This window comes from Grammomys surdaster, unplaced genomic scaffold (genome assembly GCF_004785775.1).
Source record: "Grammomys surdaster isolate TR1022 unplaced genomic scaffold, NIH_TR_1.0 125889, whole genome shotgun sequence".
Classification (NCBI taxonomy): domain Eukaryota; kingdom Metazoa; phylum Chordata; class Mammalia; order Rodentia; family Muridae; genus Grammomys; species Grammomys surdaster.
Window position 1 is genome coordinate 1,127,588 of NW_021620714.1, and position 23,738 is coordinate 1,151,325.

General features: G+C 42.7%; 1 protein-coding gene across 1 annotated transcript in view; it reads right to left on the reverse strand.

Annotated features, from left to right (window-relative positions):
- Hspbap1 (HSPB1 associated protein 1) overlaps positions 1–23,738 on the reverse strand; it is a 47,138-nt gene that overhangs the window by 18,610 nt on the left and 4,790 nt on the right. Inside the window, exon 2 of the mRNA XM_028752260.1 lies at positions 11,076–11,261. Coding sequence (XP_028608093.1) covers positions 11,076–11,261 — 186 coding nt within the window. The remainder of the gene's footprint in view (positions 1–11,075; positions 11,262–23,738) is intronic.

The window sequence follows — 23,738 nt, forward strand, 5'->3', positions numbered from 1 at the left end:
TACTGGCCGGGTGGTGGTGGTGCACACCTTTAATCCCAGCACTTGGGAGGCAGAGACGTGTGGATCTCTGAGTTTGAGGCCAGCCTCGTCTACAGAGTGAGTTCCAGGACAGCCAGGGCTACACAGAGAAACCCTGTCTCGAAAAACCAAAAAAAAAAAAAAGAAAATAGAGGTACAGGAAGACAGGAGAAAGAGAAGGAAGAGACAGGAAGAAAGGAAAGAGAGGAAAGAGGGGGGACACAGAATGAGGAGGAAGAAGGAAGGGGAGACCCCTCATTATAGTATGATCCAGTTCTCTCCTCTGGGGAGTCTGTGTCTACTCTTAATAATGCTGAGACACTATCTGCTTCTCTCCGTCTCACTGGCTCATGAGTGTGTGTGTTTTCCGCATCTACTTGACTGTGATGACTCATCTTTACTGTCAACTTGACTGCGAATCACCCAGAGGACACACCTCTGGGCACGCTGTAGAAACATATTCAGAGATATTTACCCTAGGGAGAAGACTCACTGAACATGAATGGCATGGACAGCCAGAGTGGTAGAGAGAAACAGCAAGGTCCGATGAGTGCCAGGATTCACCTCAGTGCTGCCATGTTGGACAGTATCCACTAATCAAAGGCCGAGAGAAATCCTTCCTCCCTTAAGTGGCTTCTTGCTGGGTGTTTGGTCAGAGCAATGAGAAAACTAACAGAGTGACACTTGTGGGGGTTACTGCCCTGATACTTGGTGGAGCACGTGCTTATTATATCTTTGTGTGAGACAGGGTTGCTGTATTGCCAAGGACCAGCCTCGGCTTGGAGAGGGGTTCTGAGAGAAGGGGTGTTTGAAAGTGGGAACTCAAATAGTGGGTTATAAGATGACGGCCTATGTTCTGCTTGAGACAGCCTTCCAGATAGCCCATTCTATGTTCTATGTTTGGCTTTCTCTGGAGATCTCCAGACAGCTCTGTTAGAGGCAGCCTTTTTTTGTAATTCTAAAAACTGTCTGGATAGCTCATCTCTTACAAATCAAAAGCTCAGTCTTTGATGTAAACATCAATTCAGTCATTACCCCAGGTTCCTTCTACATCACCCCATCAATCAGCATCATGACCCCAGCCCCTCGATTCTTAGAAAGAGACAGGAAGCACAAGCACAGACAGTAAGATAGCTGGGTTATTCCCTGAAACAACCATTTCTATGGGCCTGGACCTAAACTCTCCCTTTGTCCCAGGCTGACCTTGAACTCAGGAATCTGCCGGTCTTTGTATCTTCTGACGAGTTGGCTCATAGTGCAGCTGTCTCTGTTCCTTTAGATCTGTGGAGTTCCTTATACAATTCACAATTGTGTCCTTATATTTTGCATAGTTGAGAAATTATATATTTTTCAACTCATGTTCTCAATGTTCTTTCCCACAGCCTTAAGGGTTGTCCTGAAGGTCACAGTGTTCTACCACTTTGCTAAGACATAGACACACCCTTGCCTCCCAGACTCATGCTGTCTCTGATTATCATGGAGTCATTACCCTTGGCAGAGAGGACATTCCTCAAAGGAGGAACATGAAAATATGTGCGCTATTATACAAGCCTTATGCCCATAGTAACCATCAACACTTGTGGAGGCCCACACCCAGCTGGCTCTGTCCCAGGGGTGGGAACCCCATCATTCCATCTCTACCATGGCTGTTAGACTTTGGCACAGCTTAGAACAGACAACACCAGACAAAACGGTTTGGGGGGGGAGGGTGATTCAGGGCAGAGGGCAAAGGTGGGGGGAGAGAAATGGGAGAGGATGGCGGAGAAAGAGAAGTAGAAGCTGGCCATGACCACGTGGAGAAGGGAAGGGGGGAGGGGCAAGGTGACAGAGAGAAGCCCCTTTTATAATGGGCAGGCCTAACTGGCTGTTGCCAGGTGACTGTGGAGGTGGAGTTTAGACAGAATACTAACAATGGCTATGCAGGACCAAGCACTGTATGCTGCCTTGGCTGGCCTGGTACTCCCTATGCAGGCCAGATGGGCCTCAAACTTATAAAGATTCACCTGCCTCAGCCTTCAAACCAAAGGTCTGCACCACCACAACACCCAGGAGTGCTTCTGTTTCTTAGGTTGTACATACTAAAGCACCATGTCTTAAACAAGGAAGTATCATGAGACAGTGCATCTCTGGGGTCCTCACTGTCCTAAGTAAGGTTAAGCAGAGGGGGTAGGGTAAGCAAGAGCACAGATCTGCATCTCTGGGGTCCTCATTGTTTATTTAAATAAAGAAAACATGGGAGAGAGCCTGCATTATTGGAGTCTTCAGAAATTTTAAAGTGTAAAGTGATCCAATGCTCAAAGAACTTTAGAGGGAAAAAAAGAGAATTTAAATTAAAAAAACTTGAGGCAGTAAGTGACTTTTGAAAAATTTCCTCTTTGCACTGCATGTTTACAAACAGAGCTCCGTAGAAACACTAGCTGGACAATGTTAATTTAGTATCTTGTTCATTTATTCATTAATTCAGCTGGTGCAGGATCATTTACTAAGCACATAATTTGTGATTAGCATGGTGCTTAGGCTTGTAGGGACACAAAAGAAAATGATAATGGTCTCGAGGTAACAATACAATTCAATAAGGCCAATGATGCTTGTAAAACCTCAAGAGGTTGAAGTGTCAGGACAGTGAGTTCAAGGCCAGTCTGGGCTAAAATAAAAAGCAAGACCCTATGCTATGGCTTGAATATGAAATGCCCCCCACAAGTGAATGTGTTTGAATCCTAGGTCCTCAGCTCATTCAAGCAGCAGAAAGCAAACCAGGGCACTGTTTTAGGAGGTTGCTGTGGTAGTTTGAATGAAAATGGTTCCCTAGCCCCACTGGGAGTGGCACTACTAGGAGGTGTGGCCCTGTTGGAAGAATTGTATCACTGAGGATGGGCTTCAGGGTTCAGATGTTCAAGCCAGGTCCAATGTCAGTCACTCTCTTCCTGCTGCTCGTGGATCTGGATGTATAACTCTTGGTTCCTTTTCAAGGACCATGTCTGCCTGCACACCACCATGATTTAAACCATGACAATAATGGACTGAGCCTCTGAAACTGCAATCCAGCCCTAATTAAACGTTGTCCTCTATAAGAGTTGCTGTGGTCATGGTGTCTCTCCACAGCACTAGAAACGCTAAGACAGTGGTGAGGCCTGTTGGACATGAGGTCTAGTGGACAGACACAGGGCTAAGAGGACAAGGTTAGGAGATTACCAGTGCCCAGCTCAGCTCAAGTCTGCACTGGCTGCTTTGTGATCCACTCATAAATAACAATCACGTGACAAACACCTACAGACCAAGCCAAATCGGCTGCCATGCTCCTCCCACAATAACGTGCCCCCGCCCCCAACGCCCCGCTTTTCTTTCTTCTTCTTCTTCTTTTGGAGACAGGGTCTCTCTGCATAGCCCTGGCTATCCAGGAACTCACTCTGCAGACCAGAACAGCCTTGAACTCAGAGACTACCTGCCTCTGCCTCCTGAGTACTGGGATTAAGCTCTGTGTCACGTCACTCACCTGCGCTTTAAATTGGGAGCCAAAATAAAGTTCTGCTCCCTTAAACTCTCTGTGGTGCTTGATCACAGAAATGTGAAAGTAACCAATACATCCAATCTCAAAAACAAAACCAAACAAAAACAAAAACCCCACTCCAGACAAAGAGGAAGCTTTCTCTAGAATGACAGAGAACTTGCAGACCTGTCATCACAGCTACCGGCTGACCAGTAAGCTTTGAGGGAAGACTACGATCTGCGTATGCTAGTTTGTCTGATGTCGGGAGAGTCAAGACTAGACTAAATGAAAGGCAATCTTCTGAAAGTTAGAGTGTTTTAATAATCACAGGGAAATTAGTATTTAAGAAATCGAATCGTGAACTCGATTGCAAAGCACACAGCCCTTCAGGAGGGGAGGGCAGCACAGGGCCTGACACACAGCACATGCTCAGTAAATGTCAGTACTATTATTAGTCCTTATCCCAGTATTGACTTGGAACTGTTTCAAAATTAGAGCAGTCAGCAGAGGGATATTCCAGCTCTTCCTTCAATGGCGTCTACCTTTCTCCTCCTTCCTCACTCCTTAAATGACCCAATCGTCCTTCCCCTCCTCCCTCGACCACTAGGGTTATTCAATCACTTCTACCCCTTACCTTACGTTTCTTGAAACAGAGACAGACCAGAAGCAGTACACTTCTGACAAGCAGAAGCTTGTCATCTAATCCACCTACTTGGTCAATTTGTCACTTGACTTTCTGAAGTGGGAAAACTTCAGCAGGCCACATTGACCTAACAGACAAAAATCTATAAACTTAAAACCATTCCAATTTTGAGAACTTCTGTGAAGCACTTAAGAACAGTGCCTGGCAAGCAGTAAGCCACAGATACAAACTCTTGACAGCACTGGCATCCTCAAGAATTCACCATGAAACTAAGAGTAAATAGAATTTTGACAAAAATGTATGTGGCAGGAGAACTTTAGAATGCTGGGAATGGGAGCCTTTTCTGATCCGTAGCGAATGAGTCTTCTCTTCACAGAACTCAGTCCAACCGACTGACTGAACGCTAAAGTCCCTGCCTGAGCAAACTGGTCCTGGAAGGAACAGGACAGGTCAGTCAGTGGTGGCACCAGCAAATCTGCATTGCAGTCTTCAAAATCTGGCCTCATTAGAGGCCTGCATTTTCTGTCAACAGCAAATTCCGCACGTTAAAAATGAAAACCTATAATGTGAAATTTCCATTTGAGAATTGTTGCTGTTGGGGAAAATGAAAGCGAGCGGAATGAACGGGAATGACAGACCTTTTCATTTACAGGATGGTTTCAAAATAGACTCCCCTTCACTGTGTCAGAGTAGCAGCAACACAAAGCGGGGCTGTGATTCCACTGGTGACAGGCCCCTCTGGTGGCTCGCGGCTTCCTGCTTCACTCTATGCAGTGTGATTATTCCTTTCTAACTCTGTTACTCCGTTCTTTTATTTAGTGATGAAGCAGTCAGGGCAGCTCTGACTTTCAACCACTAACTGCCAAGTATTAGGCAAGAAGCAGCAACCCTCATCCAAGATTTCATAGCAAAGTACAAAGTGGGCTTGCTTTTAAACCTAAAGCAGGATGCGGACACACACGCATTGCTGCCAGCTGGGGTTCAGTGCTGCCCGGCACTGTTCGAGCATTCATGCTGACAAATGGATTTGATTAAAATGGGTCTAAAAACCAACATGCTACATGCTATACTATCTGTGTCCTAAAACAAACTCAGGACAGCATTATGTTTTTGTTTTTGGAGACAGAGTCTCACTATGTAGAGCAGGCTGGCCTCAAACTCAGAGATCTGGCTACCCACGTACTGGGAATAAAGGCATATACTACCATGTCTGGCTTTTAAAAACAGTTGTAAAAACAGGCTATAACTATAGACCATCATATCGTATTAAACATTTCAAAGGGCTAAGAGAAAGAATTCTGAAAGATTCGCCACAAAGAACTGACAGGAATTCAGAGATAAATATGTCCAACTGACTCAAACATTAGCAATGTCTAGATATATTGAACACAGTACTCCATTAACATGTAAAACTTTTATGGTTTTTGGAGCTGGAGAGATGGCTCAGCGGTTGACACCACTGACTGCTCTTCCAAAGGTCCTGAGTTCAATTCCCAGTAACCACATGGTGGCTCACAACCACCTGTAGTGGGATCTGATGCCCTTTTCCGGTGTATCTGAAGACAGTTACAGTGTATTCAATACATAAAATAAATACATCTTGAAACAAAACAAAACATGGTTTCTGTGTATTAGTTAAAAGCAAAAAATAATGCCAATTACTTTTAAAGGTCAGTTATTAATATTACTGTTTCAAGCATCCCAAAAAATTCTAAACAAGACATAAGTCAGATATAAGAAGTATACTGAATACAAAAGTAACAAAAAAAATTTTTCTTTTGTTTACAAATTTATGTACCTGTCTTTCTATAAGACTTATGGAACAGCCAACCAACCAACTACCTACACCACAAGAACGAACACAAATCAACAGAGAGAATAAGTAAATGGCTTTTATTTATGTACAAATCAATAAAACATAATGAGGCTAGATAGAGACCCTGTTTCAACTCCCCCTTATATATACTGAATTTATATGGCAAAAGTATTTTCTTCATGCTAGCAGTAATAAAAGATAGCCACAATCTTTTTTGCTGACAGACTTGGTTAAGTAAGATAATGTTTTTGTAGAGATAATTTTACAACAACATAAAGTTCTTTCCAAACTTAATTTTTAGGGCTTAATGAATCTTAGCCAAGGAGAAGAGTCCAGGATCATTCAGTAGGTAATGGAGCTTACTCTGTACTTGCAAGGACCTGAGTTCATTTCTCTAAAACTACACAAAGCCAGGCCTGGCTGCACATGCCTGCACCCCAAGCCCTGGGAGGCAGAGATCCTGAGAACCTGATGGTCCAGTGGTGAACTTCCAGTTCAGAGGAAGACCTACATCCATGTATAAGGCAGAGTGGCAGTATTCAACATCCTGTTCTGGTCTCTGCATGTACATATGGTTTATGCAGAAGCATACTCATGTGCAGGCACTACACAGACAGACAGACAAACATGCATGCACATGCACACCCGCCCTCAAATGGGCTTTTCTTTCCCCCCTTCCCTCCTTCCTTCCTTCCTTGGCAGGGTTTCTTTGTGTAGTCTCGGCTGTTAGCTCTGTAGAGAAGGCAGACCTTGAACTCACAGAGATCCTCTTGCCTCGGCCTCTTGAGTAGTGGGATGAAAGGCATGTACCACCACTACCTAGCTTTTTTTTTTTTTTTCTGAGACAAGGTCTCTCTGTGTAGCTTTGGCTGTCCTGAAAATCACTATGTAAACCAGGCTGGGCTTGAATTCACAGAGATCCTCTGCCTCACTCCAGAAGGGTGTCTTTAAAGTGAGCACTCTGTATAACTATAAAAACCTTTTAGATGAATAAAATTCAAAGATATGGAGGAAAGAAGAGAAACAGAAGATCAGAGCAGACTAATGGTTGCCTGAAGCTGGGAGAGCAGGCAGGATGGCTGACAGGGAAAGAGTGGTTGTGGGAACTAAGTCACAGATGGGAGATGTTCTGGTGTCCTATCACACAACAGGAAAACAATGTACCGTGTATTTCAAAAGAAATAGATGAAAGTATTTTGATACTTCAATTACAAAGAAATGGTTAATATTCCAATATGTAATATATACATATGCAGAAATATCATATGTTACATAAAATATATACAAATTATGTTAGCATGCCTGCAATCTGTGTGGAGGCTGAGGAAGGAGGATTACCTCAAGTTTAAGGCAAGCTTGAGCTATACAGTGAGTGTTACAGTGAGCTATAGAGTGAGACATCATGGGGGGAGGTAAACAACAACAACAGCAATAACAGCAGCAGCAATAACAGCAACAACAGCAGCAGTAGCATCAAACAAACAGGAAGTGAGTAGCTAGGCTGTCTTCGATGTACTTTCAAACGCTAAAGTGTATCAGTGCTAAGATGGTGCTTTCAAATCATTTTACTTAGCCCCAAAGCTACAACGTTAAGATGTGCCGTCAAAACTGATGCAAGAAGACACAGGAAGACACAGAGACACACTAAAGGACGCTGCCAAAGCCAGTGCAGTTTAAGATGACCATGTTGTAACTGAGGCTGGAGCTATACTTCCCAACTGTGCTATTTGGAAAAACTGCAGCAAACGCCATCATTAAGCTGTTAGAGGAAAGTATCAGAGTAGTCTATTTTAAGAGAAGAAATTTCTAAAATGAAACAAATGAGAATAAATGTTTGTAGAGCACTAGCTGATTTGATTATAAAAAAAAAACACGTCTGTAGCAAAACAGATGCAAACAATAAATGAGGAAACATTCATAGTATAAAGAATTGTCTTGAAAAGTAAATAAAACACACAGAGCAGTGGCGGTGCATATCTTTAGTCCTAGCACTCAGGGTGCAAAGATAGGAAGATCTCTGTGAGTTCAAGACCAGCCTGGTTACAGAACAGCCAGAGCTAAACAGAGAAACCTGTCTCAAAAAATAGCAATAACAACAATAAAGCAAGACAAAGCAAAAGAGTAAATAAAACAAAAACACACCCCTAAAGCTCTGAAACAGTCAAAGGACAAGTACCAGGAAAAAACAGGAATTAACTGTTAAATACGAACTCATGTTCAGTATCAGCAGCAAAAATGCTAACAATAGTAATGAGATACCACCCTTTCACCTACTAGATTTTCTAAAAGATAAAAAACTTCTGTTTGGTTTTGAAAGACAGACTTGTAAAAGCCATCTCTCTGCAAAACTATTGCCTTGTGCATCAAAAGCCTTTCACTGTGTCACTCCACAAATGTAAGACTGTGACTAGATGTTGAACCCAGGATGAGGTGAGGCCCTTGGCCTTACAGAAGGAAGACTTTAGAGGGAGAGGTCAGTCAGGAATGGCCTGGGATAAGTGTTGTAACTCTGAAGTGTTGAGTGGAGTGACTCTGAAGGGTGACTCGGCCTAGGAGACAGAGCAGCAGGTGGTTATCACAAGACCCCAGAGTGACTCAGGTCTCTGGTGAGTGCTGCTGATAATTCAAACACCCTTGGACCTGGTGACCTCCTTCTAGGAATCTATCCTAGATAGATAATCACATACTTGGGCAAGTTTATGTTTGATACTCGCAAGCACCTCCTTTTCCCCTGTTCAGTGCTGACTGAACACTTGAGTGGAGAGCATCTAGCAACATCCCCAACCCATTTGAACACAGCAAATAGGGACATCTTAAAGGACGATACTGCCATATAATGGAACATTAGGACCCTAACCCCTAACTCCTAACCCTAACCCTCCAAGGAAGGAGGATGAGTAAACAGGACACACACATTCATACCTATAGAATATCACTTGGTAATAAAGATAAATGAAGTGCTGATACACACCAGCAGAGAACCCCTCATCTGAAATGCCTGGGATCCGAAGTGGTTTGCCTTTTATTTCTTATTTTTCTGGACCTTGGAATATGTGCATATACAGAAAGAGCAACGTTACAGACTAAAACCAAGGCTACTGTGAAATTCATTTCTACTTCATATCTTCCTTTGAGTAACATAGGCAAAAGTAACACACAACTTTAGGCTTAAAGGTTATATATACATTTCCCCATGTGAAATCAGGTATGGAATTTTCCAGTGGTAGCATTGTGCTGGTCTTAAAACTCAGATTCTAAAGCATTTCAGATTAGAGATGTTCAATTTAAATTCTTCTATGGATGAGCCTTGAAAACAGGCTATGTGAAAGAAACTAGACGCAGGGCCCGGCTAGCCTGTGCCTCTGTTATTATGACATCCTGAATGGATACATATAGACAGAAATAAGCAGGCTGATGTTGCTGGGCGCTGGCCTTCCTTATGGGATAATGAACACATTCTCAAAGTAGAAACAGCCTGTGAAATGTTAACCACTGTTCGATTAGATACTTTCAAACGGCTAAATGCTACATTTTATGCTATGAGAATTTTATTCCAATTGTTAAAAAAGACTGCTACCTTTACTAAAAACTCAGAGTGGTTTCTCACAACTGCAGACAGGCTTTGTAAAAACTCCTTTTAGACTTGAGTACTAACTTGAAAAAAACCAAATTACTGAGACTCATCTGCAAAAACAGTCCTACCACCCAAGGAAGGAGGTAAGCAGATTAAGCCAGAGGATTCAGGTAAGTCACTCTCAGCAAATGAACGCTAGTTACCAGCAGTGCTGTGGTGTCTGAAACCTAAGCAGGGTGTGAAGATTCCACAATTTGTATTTCTCTTTAAGTCAGTAATAAACACTTAATGGCAGATTTGTTTCACAAAATCAAAATGGAAAACATACAATCTGGTTTTAAGTTACTGTACTGGTCTAGCATTTCATTTAAAAATACCTAAACAATCAAGTCTGTGGTTAGAATGAGACGGCAAACTACAGCAATTCTGTTCTCTCGGGAGTCCAAAATGGCTCTAGACACCGAAAGCAAATTGCAGGCTATATCCTCCTACAAGGTCAAGTGAGAGAAAGAGCTTGGAGATGCTGAAAGGGAAACTGGGAAATGTTCTAGCTCCTCTGAGGCTATTAATAGGTCTGCATAAACTACTTTTCTGCAATGCACACTGAGTTTCTACAGGACCAGGTTACTCATTCTGAAATGTCAGTTAGAGAGCAGAGCACAGCTATGGCTATCCTTAGATTAGAAATATACCACATCTCTCTTTTATAATAACATTTTAGAGATAATGATAGTCACTTTATTTGATAATGGTAAAAATGTCAAAATTTAATTTTCAAAGTGTTCAGGAAAAAAAAGCAAACAAGTCTTTAATAATCATCTGTTAATACTAAGGAAAATAAAAAACAACAACAAAGTAAAAACAAACGTAGTACACTGCAACCTGTGCTTGAGCTGTACAGGATGCCAGCGGAAGGATGTGGAGACCAGCCCCGGCCACACAGTGAGGCCTTGTGGGTTTGTTTGTTTTCACAGGTAGGAGCAGAGTTCAATTTTGGCTAGCTTGCATAGAAGCACATACATATATTTCACACCTGTGCAATACAATAAAGGCCAAGCAGACTATAAGGTAAAAGATTATAAGCAAGTCTAAGTGCCATACAGGCCTGGGGCCATACATGTAGGACCGTGTTCCAGATGAATCACAGGTGAAGGGACCACCACATTGTACTCAGAGTATTACACTGCAGGTCTGTATTATTACAGTACTGCTGTCCCTCAGTGGAAAGGAGAAGCTCATTAACATATATATTGTCTACCATGCTCAATCAGCCACAACAATGTCTAGCAGCAGGCTGAATACATGAATTAGCAGATTTGCACTTTGTGTAGGTGTTTAAACCCACTGTTTGAACAAGGGAGAAAAAAAAAAAAAACCCGTATGAGGTTAAATTGTTTCCCCATGTTTTCTTGTACCATTTTCCTATCTGTACACTGAGTGGTCAGAGAGGATGAGACACAACGCCCTGCCTCGAGATTGGGTGAGCATTGCTGAGTGTCTCAGGGTGCTATGGAGGAGCGGCTGCCATGGCGATTACCTGTGCCTGTGCCTCTCAGGCCCATTCTGAATCGTATCTGCTTGCCCTCCAAGACCTCTGAAAGGTGTTTTGCAGTCCAGTGTCGTGATGGCCAATCAAAAACCATGTTACAGAAGATTGCAGGCTGCTGTAAAGACATTATAATCTCTTTTGCTTTCTCTGGCGTAAAAGGTTTGGCACGTTCACCTAGGGAGAAAGAAGCACAGGGCATCAGACAACAATGGACAGATAAGTGTGTCGTTATGTCCTATAGATGCTGAGAGAATGGCTGACGCTGTTTCTGCTCTAGCAAATCTTTCCATGCAACTGCACACTTTGATAAATATTTGGCCTCAAAGGCCTGAATTCTTGCTTTTTTTTTTTTTTTTTTTTTTTTTTTTTTTTTTTTTTCTGTTTTTGAGACAGGGCCTCAAGCTATAGTTCAGGTTGGCCTGTAATCTGTGGTGTAGTTCAGGCTGGCTTGGAACTCATAGAGATCCCCTGCTTCAGCCTTGCAAATACTTGGTGTGAGGCGCCACATCTGCTAACATAATTCTTCAAGTGTTATTTTTTTCATATTAAAATTTAAGACTGCTACATATTTTAATTTTCAATGCTAATAGTAAAGCTTTAATTTTTAAAAAAGCTTTCTAACTACTATAATTTAAAAACAGTGAAATTGTGGAACATAAAGCTGATGAGAATTACTCTAGAACAGCCAGAGTTTCTGGATTCATCAGTGACTGTACTTGAATGACAGGCTTAAACCCAATCAAGCAAAATGACTAAGCTAGAGTAGTCAACCAGGAAGGCAGACATTGATCTTTATTACAGTTTTAAAAATAAAAGGTACAGGTGGGATGGTGGCATATGAGGCAAGAGGACCCTGAGTACGAGGCCAGCCTGGGCTGCACAGTGAGTTCCAGGCTAGCCTGAGTTATATAAAAGCTTTTATAAAAGCGACAAAAACAGCAATCCATGATCACCCTTGGTTTCAATGCACTTGTGAACAGTTAGGAGATACCTAACTATGATGTTCTGAGTGCTCAGATTTCAGAGTCTGGGTTGTAGCTATAGCTCAATTGGAACAGTGCCTGCTTTGAATTTCATTCTATTCCCCCTCCCCCCACCAACCTGGTGGCACCTGATTATAATCCTAGCACTCCGGAGGTAGAAGCAAGTTCAAGGCCACCTTGGCTATGTGAGCCTTTGCCTCAAAATTACAGAATCTTAATTTTGGAAAGGATAGTGTACTACTGTTTCATCTACTTTATCCTCCTTCTCCATCTGTATAGACAGAGATCTGTCTGTCTTAGGGTTATTATTGCTGTGATAAAACACCATGACAAAAAGCAAGCTGGGGAGGAAAGGGGTAATTTGGCTTATACTTCCACACCACTATTCTTGAAGAAAGTCAGGACAGGAACTCAAACTGGGCAGGAACCTGGAGGCAAGAGCTGATGCTGCTTACTGGGCCGCTCATTATGGCTTACTTAGCCTGCTTTCTTATACAACTTGGGACCGACCACCAGGCAAGGGATGGCAGCACTCACAGTGGGCCGGGCCCTCCTCCATCCATCACTAATTAAGAAATGCCTTACAGCTAGATCTTACGGAGGCATTTTTCTCAATTTAGGTTTCCTCCTTTCAGATAACTTTAGTTTGTATGTCAAGCTGACATAAGATTAGCCAGTATGCTGTCTTATCTACTTATCATCCCCCCCTCTCTTTCCCTCCCTTCCTATCTACCTACCTACCTACCTATCTACCTCTGTCTGTCTGTCTGTCTGTTCTTTCCCTCTCTCCTTTCATCTCTCTGTCTGGCTCCTTCCCAGGGCCTTTCACATGTGAATAACCATTCCACCAAAGAGCTACTTTCTGTTCCAGCAGGGGAGTTTCTAATTTAGACAGTCTCTCTACATAGTCCTCACTGTCCTAGAGCTCTCACTATGAAGACCAGGATGGCCCTGAGGTCACAGAGCTCCTCCAGTAAGGCTCATTTTTAAAGACAAAGCAAACTTTGCCCACGCCCTGGAATCTGTCTCTAAGCCCTAGGTGATGTGAACAGGCTCACAGACCTCAGAAGGTGGCACCGTGACCTTTGCACGTGATGAGATTTGTGCGGGTGTTTGGAGGAAAGGTGGACGAGCTGGGACCAGGAATACATTTCTGTCTTCCCTCAGTTGGCTGTTTCTGCTTTGTTTTCATTTCTTTTTGTTGGTAACTTTACATACACAGACCAGAGGGCTCTCCCTGCCCTCAAGGGCTGTTGGATTGGTGTAGAAATACTATTGAGAAAGTTCATTTCAAGTTAGGTCTTTATCATAAGCAACACTCAATGTCTGAATTGAGCAAAGCTTTTAGATAGTCAATCTACACCTTACAGGTACCTGACTGATCCTTCATATGTATTCAGTTACCTTAAAGAGGGTATAGTCAACAGAACAACAGCCCCCTGGGGTTACCAGCTAGACTATCACCATGACAGGGAGGCCACTCAAATACTTCAAGAACACTCCATTCCAGTTGCAAGGAACACTATAGCCATCCATGCCCTTAGGTCCACAAGACTTCAGCCACGACAAGCCTTGGTGAGCTCTAGATGGCCGCACCTATCCTTTAGCAAATCTCACTCAGGATAGGAGGGAAGGGCCTTCCCAATGACTTGTCAATAAACTTGTGGCATCTGTAGACAGTGTGATCCATGTTCACAGAGAGAAGTGAGTTTATTCTGGAGTCAAAAACGACCAGCAACAGATTCAGTCTGCCCCAACACCATGTTCCACTGTATGGGTGGTCACGTGGTGGTCTATCAGTCACAGAACAAAGGAAGTCATACATTAAGGCATTAACCAATCCCAGTGGTGGGAATCACAGGTAGGCGGGGCACAGCGAAGTAAGGTAAATTCTGCTGTGTGTTTATATATTATCTAACATTCTTGGCTTAGGAGAACTGGAAGTTAGTGGTTTGCTAAGAATACACTGCAAAAGTTTTGACAGTCACAAGTTAGGTCAGACACAAGGGTGGGCAATGAATGGTTTTCAAAGGGTCTAAAAACAGCCCAGGGTAATTCGGTTCTGGTCCACATTAACTCTCCATAACTTCAGTCATTTTATGTAGAATTTATTTTTCCTTTTGGTGTGTGTATGTGTACATGTGGAGGCTTGAGGTTGATGTTAGGTGTCTTTAATGGTATCTCTCCACCTAATTTATAGAGGAAGGGCTTCTCAACAGCACCCACAGCTCATTGACCTGCTGGTCTAGCCAGCAGCTTGCCCAGGGGATCTCTGCCTCTACCCTGAATGCTGGGATTACAGGGTGCCCTGTTTTTACATGTGTTCTGAACACGTGCACTCCCGTTTTCATGCCTGCAGAGAAGCCCTTTATCCACTGAGCTATCTCCCGAGCCCCATCTGGTATAAACTTTAGCAGAGGTGTGGTTCTTCTTCTCTTTCTTTCTAGAAACTCAGTCCATAGTATATATGTAAGACCTGTGACTGATGCACCTAGAAGCTGCACACAAGTCAGCCACTTCCCTCTCCTGACTGCAGGAGCAGGCTGGTTTCAGTCTTAGCAGGTCAGTCTGAGACGTGTCCCTGCTGTATAAAGACTGTTCGAGCTGCAACATCCAGTTATCAATCAAAGCCTCTTCTAAATGGTATCTTGGTGTCCAGTGACATGAGTGGACAACACTATGAGCAAATGAAACATGTGGCTTAGTTCTAGGCATCCAGTCGTAACTGCAGCCAAAAGGTGACTAGGGAGTGGCTCTGAGGTTGTTAAGTCTTCAAGCTTCCCAATGCCAGAAGCCCTCAGCTCAGCCTGCAGCTTAAAGGAGGCTGCAGTGTTCTAGGGAGTTGCCCAGGGCTATGGGCTTGAGAGTGTAAAGATGCCCAAAGCCTAGAGCTGTTAAAGATTGCCCAGTGCTGAGCCCCTGAATACTCAGAACCTCCGGCAATAGGTATAAGACTTGGGCATCTAGGGCCAAAAGACTAGAGCTGTCAGCCCCTACACTTCTCAAGGTCTAGAGCACAAATCTCTGGCTTTGGAAGCGCAGATCAGTAAGCTCTCAGTGAGGATTTCAGAGCCTAGATCTACGTGACTGTATACTCAAAAGCTCAGCTCACAAGCCTCTGGGATTCAGGCCGGCCAAGAGTAAGGGTACTACATACAGCTCCTTGCCTACTTAAGATTTTCTCTGACTAGATTTTCTTAGCTCCTTGCCTACTTAAGATTTTCTCTGACGAGCAAAAGGACCCTCATGCAGCTGCTTGTGACAAAAAGTCTTAATTCTCATTTGCCTATCAGTATTTAGTACAGTGACTTTAGTGCATCAAATCAGACTGTCTGGAGTCCCAGTGTTTGAGCATAGATGAGTTACATGTTTTAAAAAGTATATCTTTAAAGTGCTGGAGAGCCGGCTCAGTGAGTAAGAGTGCCTGCTGCATTAGCAAGAGGACCTGAGCTCAGATCCCAGGACCCATGTAAACCGCTAGGTTTGGCCTTGTGTGCACGTGCACGATAGCCTAGGTCCAAAATCAGTGAGCCGTCTCACTTACTTGTCATGAAGGACCAAGGCAGAGAAACAGCAAGCAAGACACAACCTCCTTTGGTCTCTACGCATTTGTGTATATACACCCCCACCCCCGACACACACAATCACCACTAACAATAATAGTAATAATCATAATAATACACTTTTAAAGTTTTGTTAGACTTCAAAAAGGTGAAATTTCTCTTCCACCCTATTAAGTCTCTGGCTAGAAATGACACATGGTAAGTAAACCTGAGAAAGCACTCAGATTTTATTTAGTAACTTTTGCATGTGCCTAGGAGTCCTCATAGGAAAAAATGAAGATCCACAGGACTTAGAGCCTGATGCTTACAGCAGGCAGGACAGAGAAGTGAGCATGACCAGATGAAGGAGTCTGGCTTGGGCGGTCACTGAGGACAAGGGTGACGGAACAAGTCTGCTTATCCACCTACCTCAGTGTTGACTGCCATCTCTGTTCTAAGAATGGCTTTCTTGAGCCATCTTCCAGTAATTTGCCAAAATGACAAACACAAAGGGAAAGAGGAGAGTCATGTTCTCTAGGCCTTTTAAGGAAACATGGAGTTGTTCCTTTGGCCTCATACGTATGAATCTACAAGAAGGATGATACTGTAGACATCAAGGGAATGGGTACTGTTCAAAAAGGAATGCCTCATAAGTGTTATCACGGCAAAACCGGAAGAGTCTACAATGTCACCCAGCATGCCGTGGGCATCATTGTAAACAAGCAGGTTAAGGGCAAGATTCTGACCAAGAGGATCAACGTGCGGATTGAGCACATTAAACACTCGAAGAGCAGAGACAGCTTCCTGAAGCGGGTGAAGGAGAACGATCAGAAGACAAAGGAAGCCAAAGAGAAGAGCACCTGGGTTCAGCTGAAGTGCCAGCCTGCACCACCCAGAGAAGCACACTTTGTGAGGACTAACGGGAAAGAGCCCGAGCTCCTGGAGCCCATTCCATAAGAGTTCATGTATGTACGAAATCAAAAACAAAAAAGAACGGTTTCCCTTTCCTTCTTTTCCCTTGGCACAGGAAGACAACCTTTCCAGTGAGAGTCTGACTTCCTGATTTTAGGAAGATAAAGTTAAGCAAAGTTAAGGACTTTTCTTGTACCTGCTGTTTTCCAAATGCCTTTAATCCCAAATAATCAATATGTCAAAGTGGCATGCTTTGATTCCTACAATAAAAACACTACAATAGAGCTGGATGTCTATCGAGGCCGACTGCTTGTCGTGCACGAGGTAGACCCTGGGCTCAGTGTTCAACATTCACTCAGAGGCAGATGTGGGTGGATGTCTCTGAGTTCCAGGCCATCCAGGGTTGCACAGTGAGACCCTTCTCAAGCAGCAGCAACAATAAAGACACAATATACTTGCACTCTACACTCATACACATAAATCAGAACTGTGCTTTGGGAAATAATAGGGAAATGAAGCCAAAGCCTCAAAGAACCATCCATCTCAGTAACTCTAACAACTCATTTTATAGAAATCACTAATACATTATATGCTTCATATATAGGCATATGTATCATAATAGAATACAAATGCAGATAAATTAATTAAATCCACACTACAGCACCTAAAAGTGTAGCTACCCAATGCTCCCAAAATACTTACCAAAAATTAACCACATGGCATACTGTATATACTAAAAATAAAAACACGTAGAAAAGCATAGACATGTGAGCTGATTCGGAGAGTGGGGTTCAACTGACTCACAGTCGTTACAAAAGCCAAGTAAGGAATGTGATGTTCTCAACAACAAGAGGAAGGCAGGGGTGGCAGAGTTAGAGCAATACTAACAATATCAAAGGCCATTTCAACCAGAGATGGAGGCGGGAAGATGCAGCCAGAAGGCAGCCAGAGGTCTCCACCATAAACAGAAGTCATATGCAGCCCTTTGTGTTGTTGGGAAGATACAGAGTGTGACTTTGAACACTATCAACACAATACTATACATTTACAGTGTCCTGCTCTTCTAAGAAGCCCATAAACACAGAAGATATTTTATTTCCTCTGTCAAAGGATAAGATGGAAACTCAGATGTAAATGAACTAGCCAGCACCAAATAAGCTAGTCAGGCCTGACTGCAAGCCTGCTGTTCTTTACACAGAACAATTCGGAGAATGAAAACTGTGGGACCTGCCTTGAAATTTGGCTGAAAACTTGAGAGACAGGAGGCAGAGAGGGACAGAATGAGGGAGAGAGGGACCAAAGGAAGGACAGAGGGAGAAAGGTGGCAGGGAAGAGAATGACCCTTTTTGCTTTCCAAACACCAAGTCCAAAAGCAACCTGGGGAGGAAAGAATATTTTGCTTACAGTCCTTCATTGAGGGAAGTCAGGGCTAGAGCTCAAGATAGGAATCTGGCAGCAGGAACTGAAGTAGAGGCTGTGGAAGAATGCTGCTTACTGGCTTGCTCAACTTGCTTTTAGCACAATCCAGGACCACCTGCCTGAGGGTGGCTTCACCCACACTGGGCTAGGCCCTCCTACATTAATCTAGAAAATGACTCACAGAGTTGCCTAAAGGAGGCTTTTGTCAGTTGAGATTCCCCTCATTCTGATGACCTTGTGTCAAGAAGACAAAACTCTAGACAGCATAGGGACTGGTTTTGGACTCAAGGACAAAGGACTAAGGAATGTAATTTACATACCAAAGCCTGGCCCCCAGGTTCTCCCAGCATCCCTCAGTCCCTATTGGGCACACCCTGGCCTCAGGCCCTTCCCCCAAAAGGCTTGAGTGGCTCCTGCTCTTTCCTGCTTGTGCTTGAGCATGCGCCCGCACGTACACTCTCTCCACAAATTAATTTTCTTTCTTTCCTTTCTTCTCTCTTTCTCTCTCTCTCTCTCTCTCTCTCCTTCCTTCCTTCGTTCCTTCTTTCTTTCTCTTTTCCCCACTCTCCTCTCTCACTTCCCAGGACAACTTCCCTGGCTTCCTTCCTTGGGACACCAGAGAGCAGCTTTCCAATAAGCCCCCCCCCCCCATCTGGCTTGAATTGGCTCATTTCACCAGTAGAGAAATAACTTATCAGAGACTATGACCTGAAAAATACAAGTAGAGGAAACCTCAAGATCAATTCACAGATATTAATCCATACATATTTTGGGCGAGACAGGAATGTTTGGGGAAACATGTTATACCTGCAGTAGAGACTACTAGTTATCTGCCTACCCAATATCACCCATTCTTTTCTTGATGCTTTAATTTTCCTGGATATTGAACCCAGGTTCCCCCCGCCCCCTTATTCTTTAACATACGTTTGCAGAGCAATGGCTAAAAAATTCTTAGACTCCTTTGCAGACAGGAGTGGACAAAGATTTATACCTGTGTGTGAATGTACACATGTGTGTTCATATTATATATGTATCGCACAGATATGCTAGTTCCTGAGTCAGCATTTGGCTCTTATCTTCCCTCCTCTCCTGTGCCTATTCTGCCTGAAAAGACTTAACAGCATGGGAAACAAAAGGAAACTGCAAAGTTTGGCAAAAGTTTGGCCTATTCTGCCTGAAAAGACTTAACAGCATGGGAAACAAAAGGAAACTGCAAAGTTTGGCAAAAGAGCACAAGTCAAGACTCATTGTTATTAATAGTTCATAACTGGAGGACACTGAGGGACAGGACATCCTTCCTCTCCCTTTGTAGTGCTTTGTGGCTTCAACCCGATAAATCATGGCTGCTCTGACTCCTCGATGTACCATTTCTCAGTTCTAAGGTGGCAAACCCCTCAACTTTGACCATCACACTTCTAGAATGTTGACAGGCAAAGACAATCTGATGTGTTGTTGCTTGCAGGGTAGGGACTGACTTACTCTCCTTCTCTCAAACCAGAGCCAACAAATCAGTTTTGAATGTCTCCCACAAAAGCTTGGACACCCCAGAGATGACTTAACCAAACTCAACCCAAACAAAACTTTGCTGAGAAAGCAGCTGGTGTAGTGACTAGTATACGTAACAAACTTTTGCCCAGTGAATGAAAAGTGCTATTATATGTGTGTAAAAAAAAAAAGGCAATCAGATGGTTACTATAATAGAAAACCACATTATAACACAGAATTTCCGGCCCACAGTGAGATAAACAATCGGTTGTGAGATAAAACTCATTTAGCTTCTGATAGTTTAATCAACAATGAACTGGGCCATTAAACTAGCAAGTTTAAGTTGCAAGATTTTCTTAAGAGATGGATGTAAGACCACATCCTATTAATTAAATAGCCTGGGGATATATCCAGTCATTACATGCCAGGAATATGTGCAAAGAGCTGTAAAGATTCTGAAGTACCCTCAACAGCCTTTAAAGATTAAATGTATTTAGGTCCAAACTTGCAAGCAGGGATTTCTAATTAGATGGTTTAGAAACTGCTGGGAAGAAACGGCAGATTACTGATCCAGATGTTGCACAATCATTTATTCTTCCTTCAAATATAGCATATTCAACAAAGCAACAACAAAGAAAACAAATAAAGCCAGCATAGCTAGTCTATCTGTTGCAGCCTGGTTACTATTATTAATTCTTTAGGGACAGTTGAAACATAAAAGAGTGACCTGCCATTTTTAGTAATTAAAAAAAATCATGCAAAACATAAGATACGGTGAAACCTAACTTCTCTTAATTTCCTACTGTTCTGGCTTTAGTGATTAATATCTGACTTGGATTTGTATCTAAAATTAATAAGGTGAGAAGCAAGAACATTTACTAGATTTTCAGAAGTCTCTCCAAATACTAAAACATAACAAAGTTCCTGAAGTTAAAAATAATTTGTCAGCCGGGCAGTGGTGGCGCACGCCTTTAATCCCAGCACTTGGGAGGCAGAGGCAGGTGGATTTCTGAGTTTGAGGCCAGCCTGGTCTACAGAGTGAGTTCCAGGACAGCCCGGGCTATAAAGAGAAACCCTGTCTCGAAAAACAAACAAAACAAAACAAAAATAATAATAAAAAAATTGTCTCTCACATTAGAAAATACAAATGAAAAATTATAAATAAAAATTGTGCAGAAGCTGTTATAACAGTTACAATGTAGATATCCCCAGTGCAATACAACAGGATTTAAACAAAACAGAGCAACAACAAAACACTGGCATGGGATTTCTAAAATACATACATGTACAGCTGCTTCTTCTGTCTGACAGCTATTACACATGTGTGAAACTTAAAGCCATTAGTATGAAAGCTATTAGGACAAAAATCGAGTGTCATTGGAGCCAGGTCTTAAAAGCCTAATAGAATTACATCTAAGGAAACTGTAGACACTCGCCTGTAATCCCAGCACTCAGGGGCTAAGGTGGAATGACTAGGAGTCCTCTGAATCCTTGGGCAAACAAAATGCTGTATTACTTTGAAATGTTGATACAAACTAAGAAAGTTCTTCTGAAAAGGTAACACAATGCTTGAGTAAAATGATCAGCAGGCAGCCAGGTGTGAAAGTGCGCACCTTTAATCCCAGCACTCAGGAGGCAAAAGCAAGCAGATCTCTGTAAATTCCAGTCCAGCCTGGTCTATGTGTGGAGTTCCAGGTCAGCCAGGACTTCACAGAGAGATCCTGTCTCTACCACCACCACCACCACCACCACCACCACCACCACCACCACCACCACCACGGGATTTCAAGGACTCAAGGTGATCTTTTGCTACTGAAGAAACACCACATTTTAATGTTGAGGCAGTTACAATCTAACTATATCACTGCCAAGCTTGGGTTGAATACATGATTCAGACACAAGCCTTTGAGATTCTTCCAATGTTACACTTACAACTTTTCCCCAGCTGGCCCAGACACTTTGTCCGCCTTCTCAAAAATTGGCAGATAAAAGCTAGAGAGACGGCTCAGCAGGTAAAGTGCTTGCCATGAAGTGTGAAGACCTGAGTTGAGATGCCCAGAAGCCACATAAGGTATCCTAGCCCAGAGCTGCAGAGACAGGAAATCCTAGTAATCTGGCTGAACTGACTAACTCATACAGCAAGCTCTGGGTTTAACGAGAGGCTGCCTCAATACATAAAGTAGAGATTCATGGAGGAAGAAGCCAGGCAGCATCCTCAGACTTACCCCTACATGCCAGCATGCATGCACTTATACACCCACACAGCTGTGAACAAGCATGCGTAGACACATGTACATCACACACACATACATGAGTCCAAGAAACTCAAACTAAAACTTACAAATTAAAAAATAATACTGGTTTTAAACTTAAGATGAGGAAAAGAAAATCTGCATTTTAAGTCAGGCTGACACACTAGAAAGAATGGAACCTCAACTACTAACGCTCTTTCCAAATGCTTCATAGTATCTTCCAAATCTCTCCTCGAATATTTTGATCTCACTCCAGATGCCTCTGAATACATTTTCTACGATTGAAAGTAAACTAGTTATTTGCTATGCTTTTTATTTTAAATTAAATATGGACAATAGTAAGACCCCCAAGAGACATTCTCATTCATGCTTCTAACAGCACTATTGTCGCAGCTGAGTGGTGGTAGCCACCCTGATGCCCATGGGTGCTGAAAGCGGTCAGGTTTATAAACCATCTGAATAACGCTCCACCAAGCATAACTAGAAACAGTCTCAAACAAGGGATCAGTTTCAGTTTCTTGCCACCTCACTCAGTCAGCTGTGTTCTAACTGTCCCCAACCTTCGAGTAACCCGTCTAAACGTTACTCTCAGTACCCCTAACCCTTCTCCACATCCTCATTTCTGTGGTGCTTTTGCTTTTCTGAGAAGCTTGAACCCCGTGACTCCCCTCCCTGCCACTTCAACATTTATGTTTTCTCTCTGCTTTTTCTCCGACTGACAGTTCCCTCTTTATCTCTTGCATCTGTCACTGCAGTCTCTGCAGTTCCCAGCCTTCTACTCTGCAGACTTCGGGCTCTTTAGTCTTCTCACTTCCACTCCAACATCTCTTCCACTCATCTCCATGTCCAAACTGTACTAAACTTCAAGAAGTGACTCCAGGAAGCACAGACCAGTCTGGTTTGCAGTAGTATCCTGCCTTCTGAGTAAATCTTCTACTATAATCCCTCCCACCAAAACAAAAACCAAAACCCAACCAAACAAACAAAAAAACCCTACCTCCCCTTTTCCCAAGTTGGCAACATTTAAAGCGGTTTTAAGGTAAGGCTGTCTTCTGCCGCACTGTACACACCTTGTCTATAATGCATATCACGTTTCCTGATAACAGAAATGGTGGTAAGTTTTCTAAAAGATTAAACTTTCTAGGGCTCCTACTGCATCCATCTTCATACTAAATACCTTTGCTTTCCTCCTTGCATCCATGTGATATGTCTATTCTTAGAAGGTCTTTCGTTCCCTCTTGCCTTGTCTAATTGAAGACAAAGCTGTCTCTTATAGAAGGATTTTGCTTACTTTATAATAAGTGTGTGTCATCCTCAATTAATGGTTCTGGAGAAAGTGACAGTTTAAAATAGGGTCCACAGGTCTGAAGAGAGAATTCAAAATGTTCTTCAATATGAAACCGAAGGTTACCTGCAAAAATGTGTGTACACACTACATTACTCTGTGAAGCAGGTCCGTATTTCCACCGTTTTTTTGCTCCTACTTCTAACTTCAAATTAAGAACCAATGTTTTTCTCAAAAGCTGAACAGAGTTATGAATGACCCAACAAGTCTATCTATATATATATATATATATATATATATATATATATATATATATATATGTATGAAAACTAAAAGTATGTTCACATACATACAAACACACACACATATACAAATGCTCATTTTAAGTGTACTGTTTGTTAATGTTTGTTGTTAATTTGTTAATCAGTAGAAATAATCCCAATATCCACTAGTTGATGAGTGGATAAACAAAATGTGGTAGATCGACATGCATGAATACAGTAGCATGTATGACACCTTAAACGTGTTATGGGAGCGACATTAAACACCACACATACTGTATAACTCCACTTAAAAGGACATGTCCAGAACAGGCAGATCTACAGAGATGGGGATGAGAGGTTACCCGGAGCTAGGGCAAAATGGGGAGATAGGGAGTGCTTGCCCATGCTATCAGGGTACTTTTGGGAATGGTTAAGATGTTTTGCAATGACAGTGACAAATGGTTGGACAGCCTTGGGAACATTATAAAAACATTATGCATTTTAAAAGAA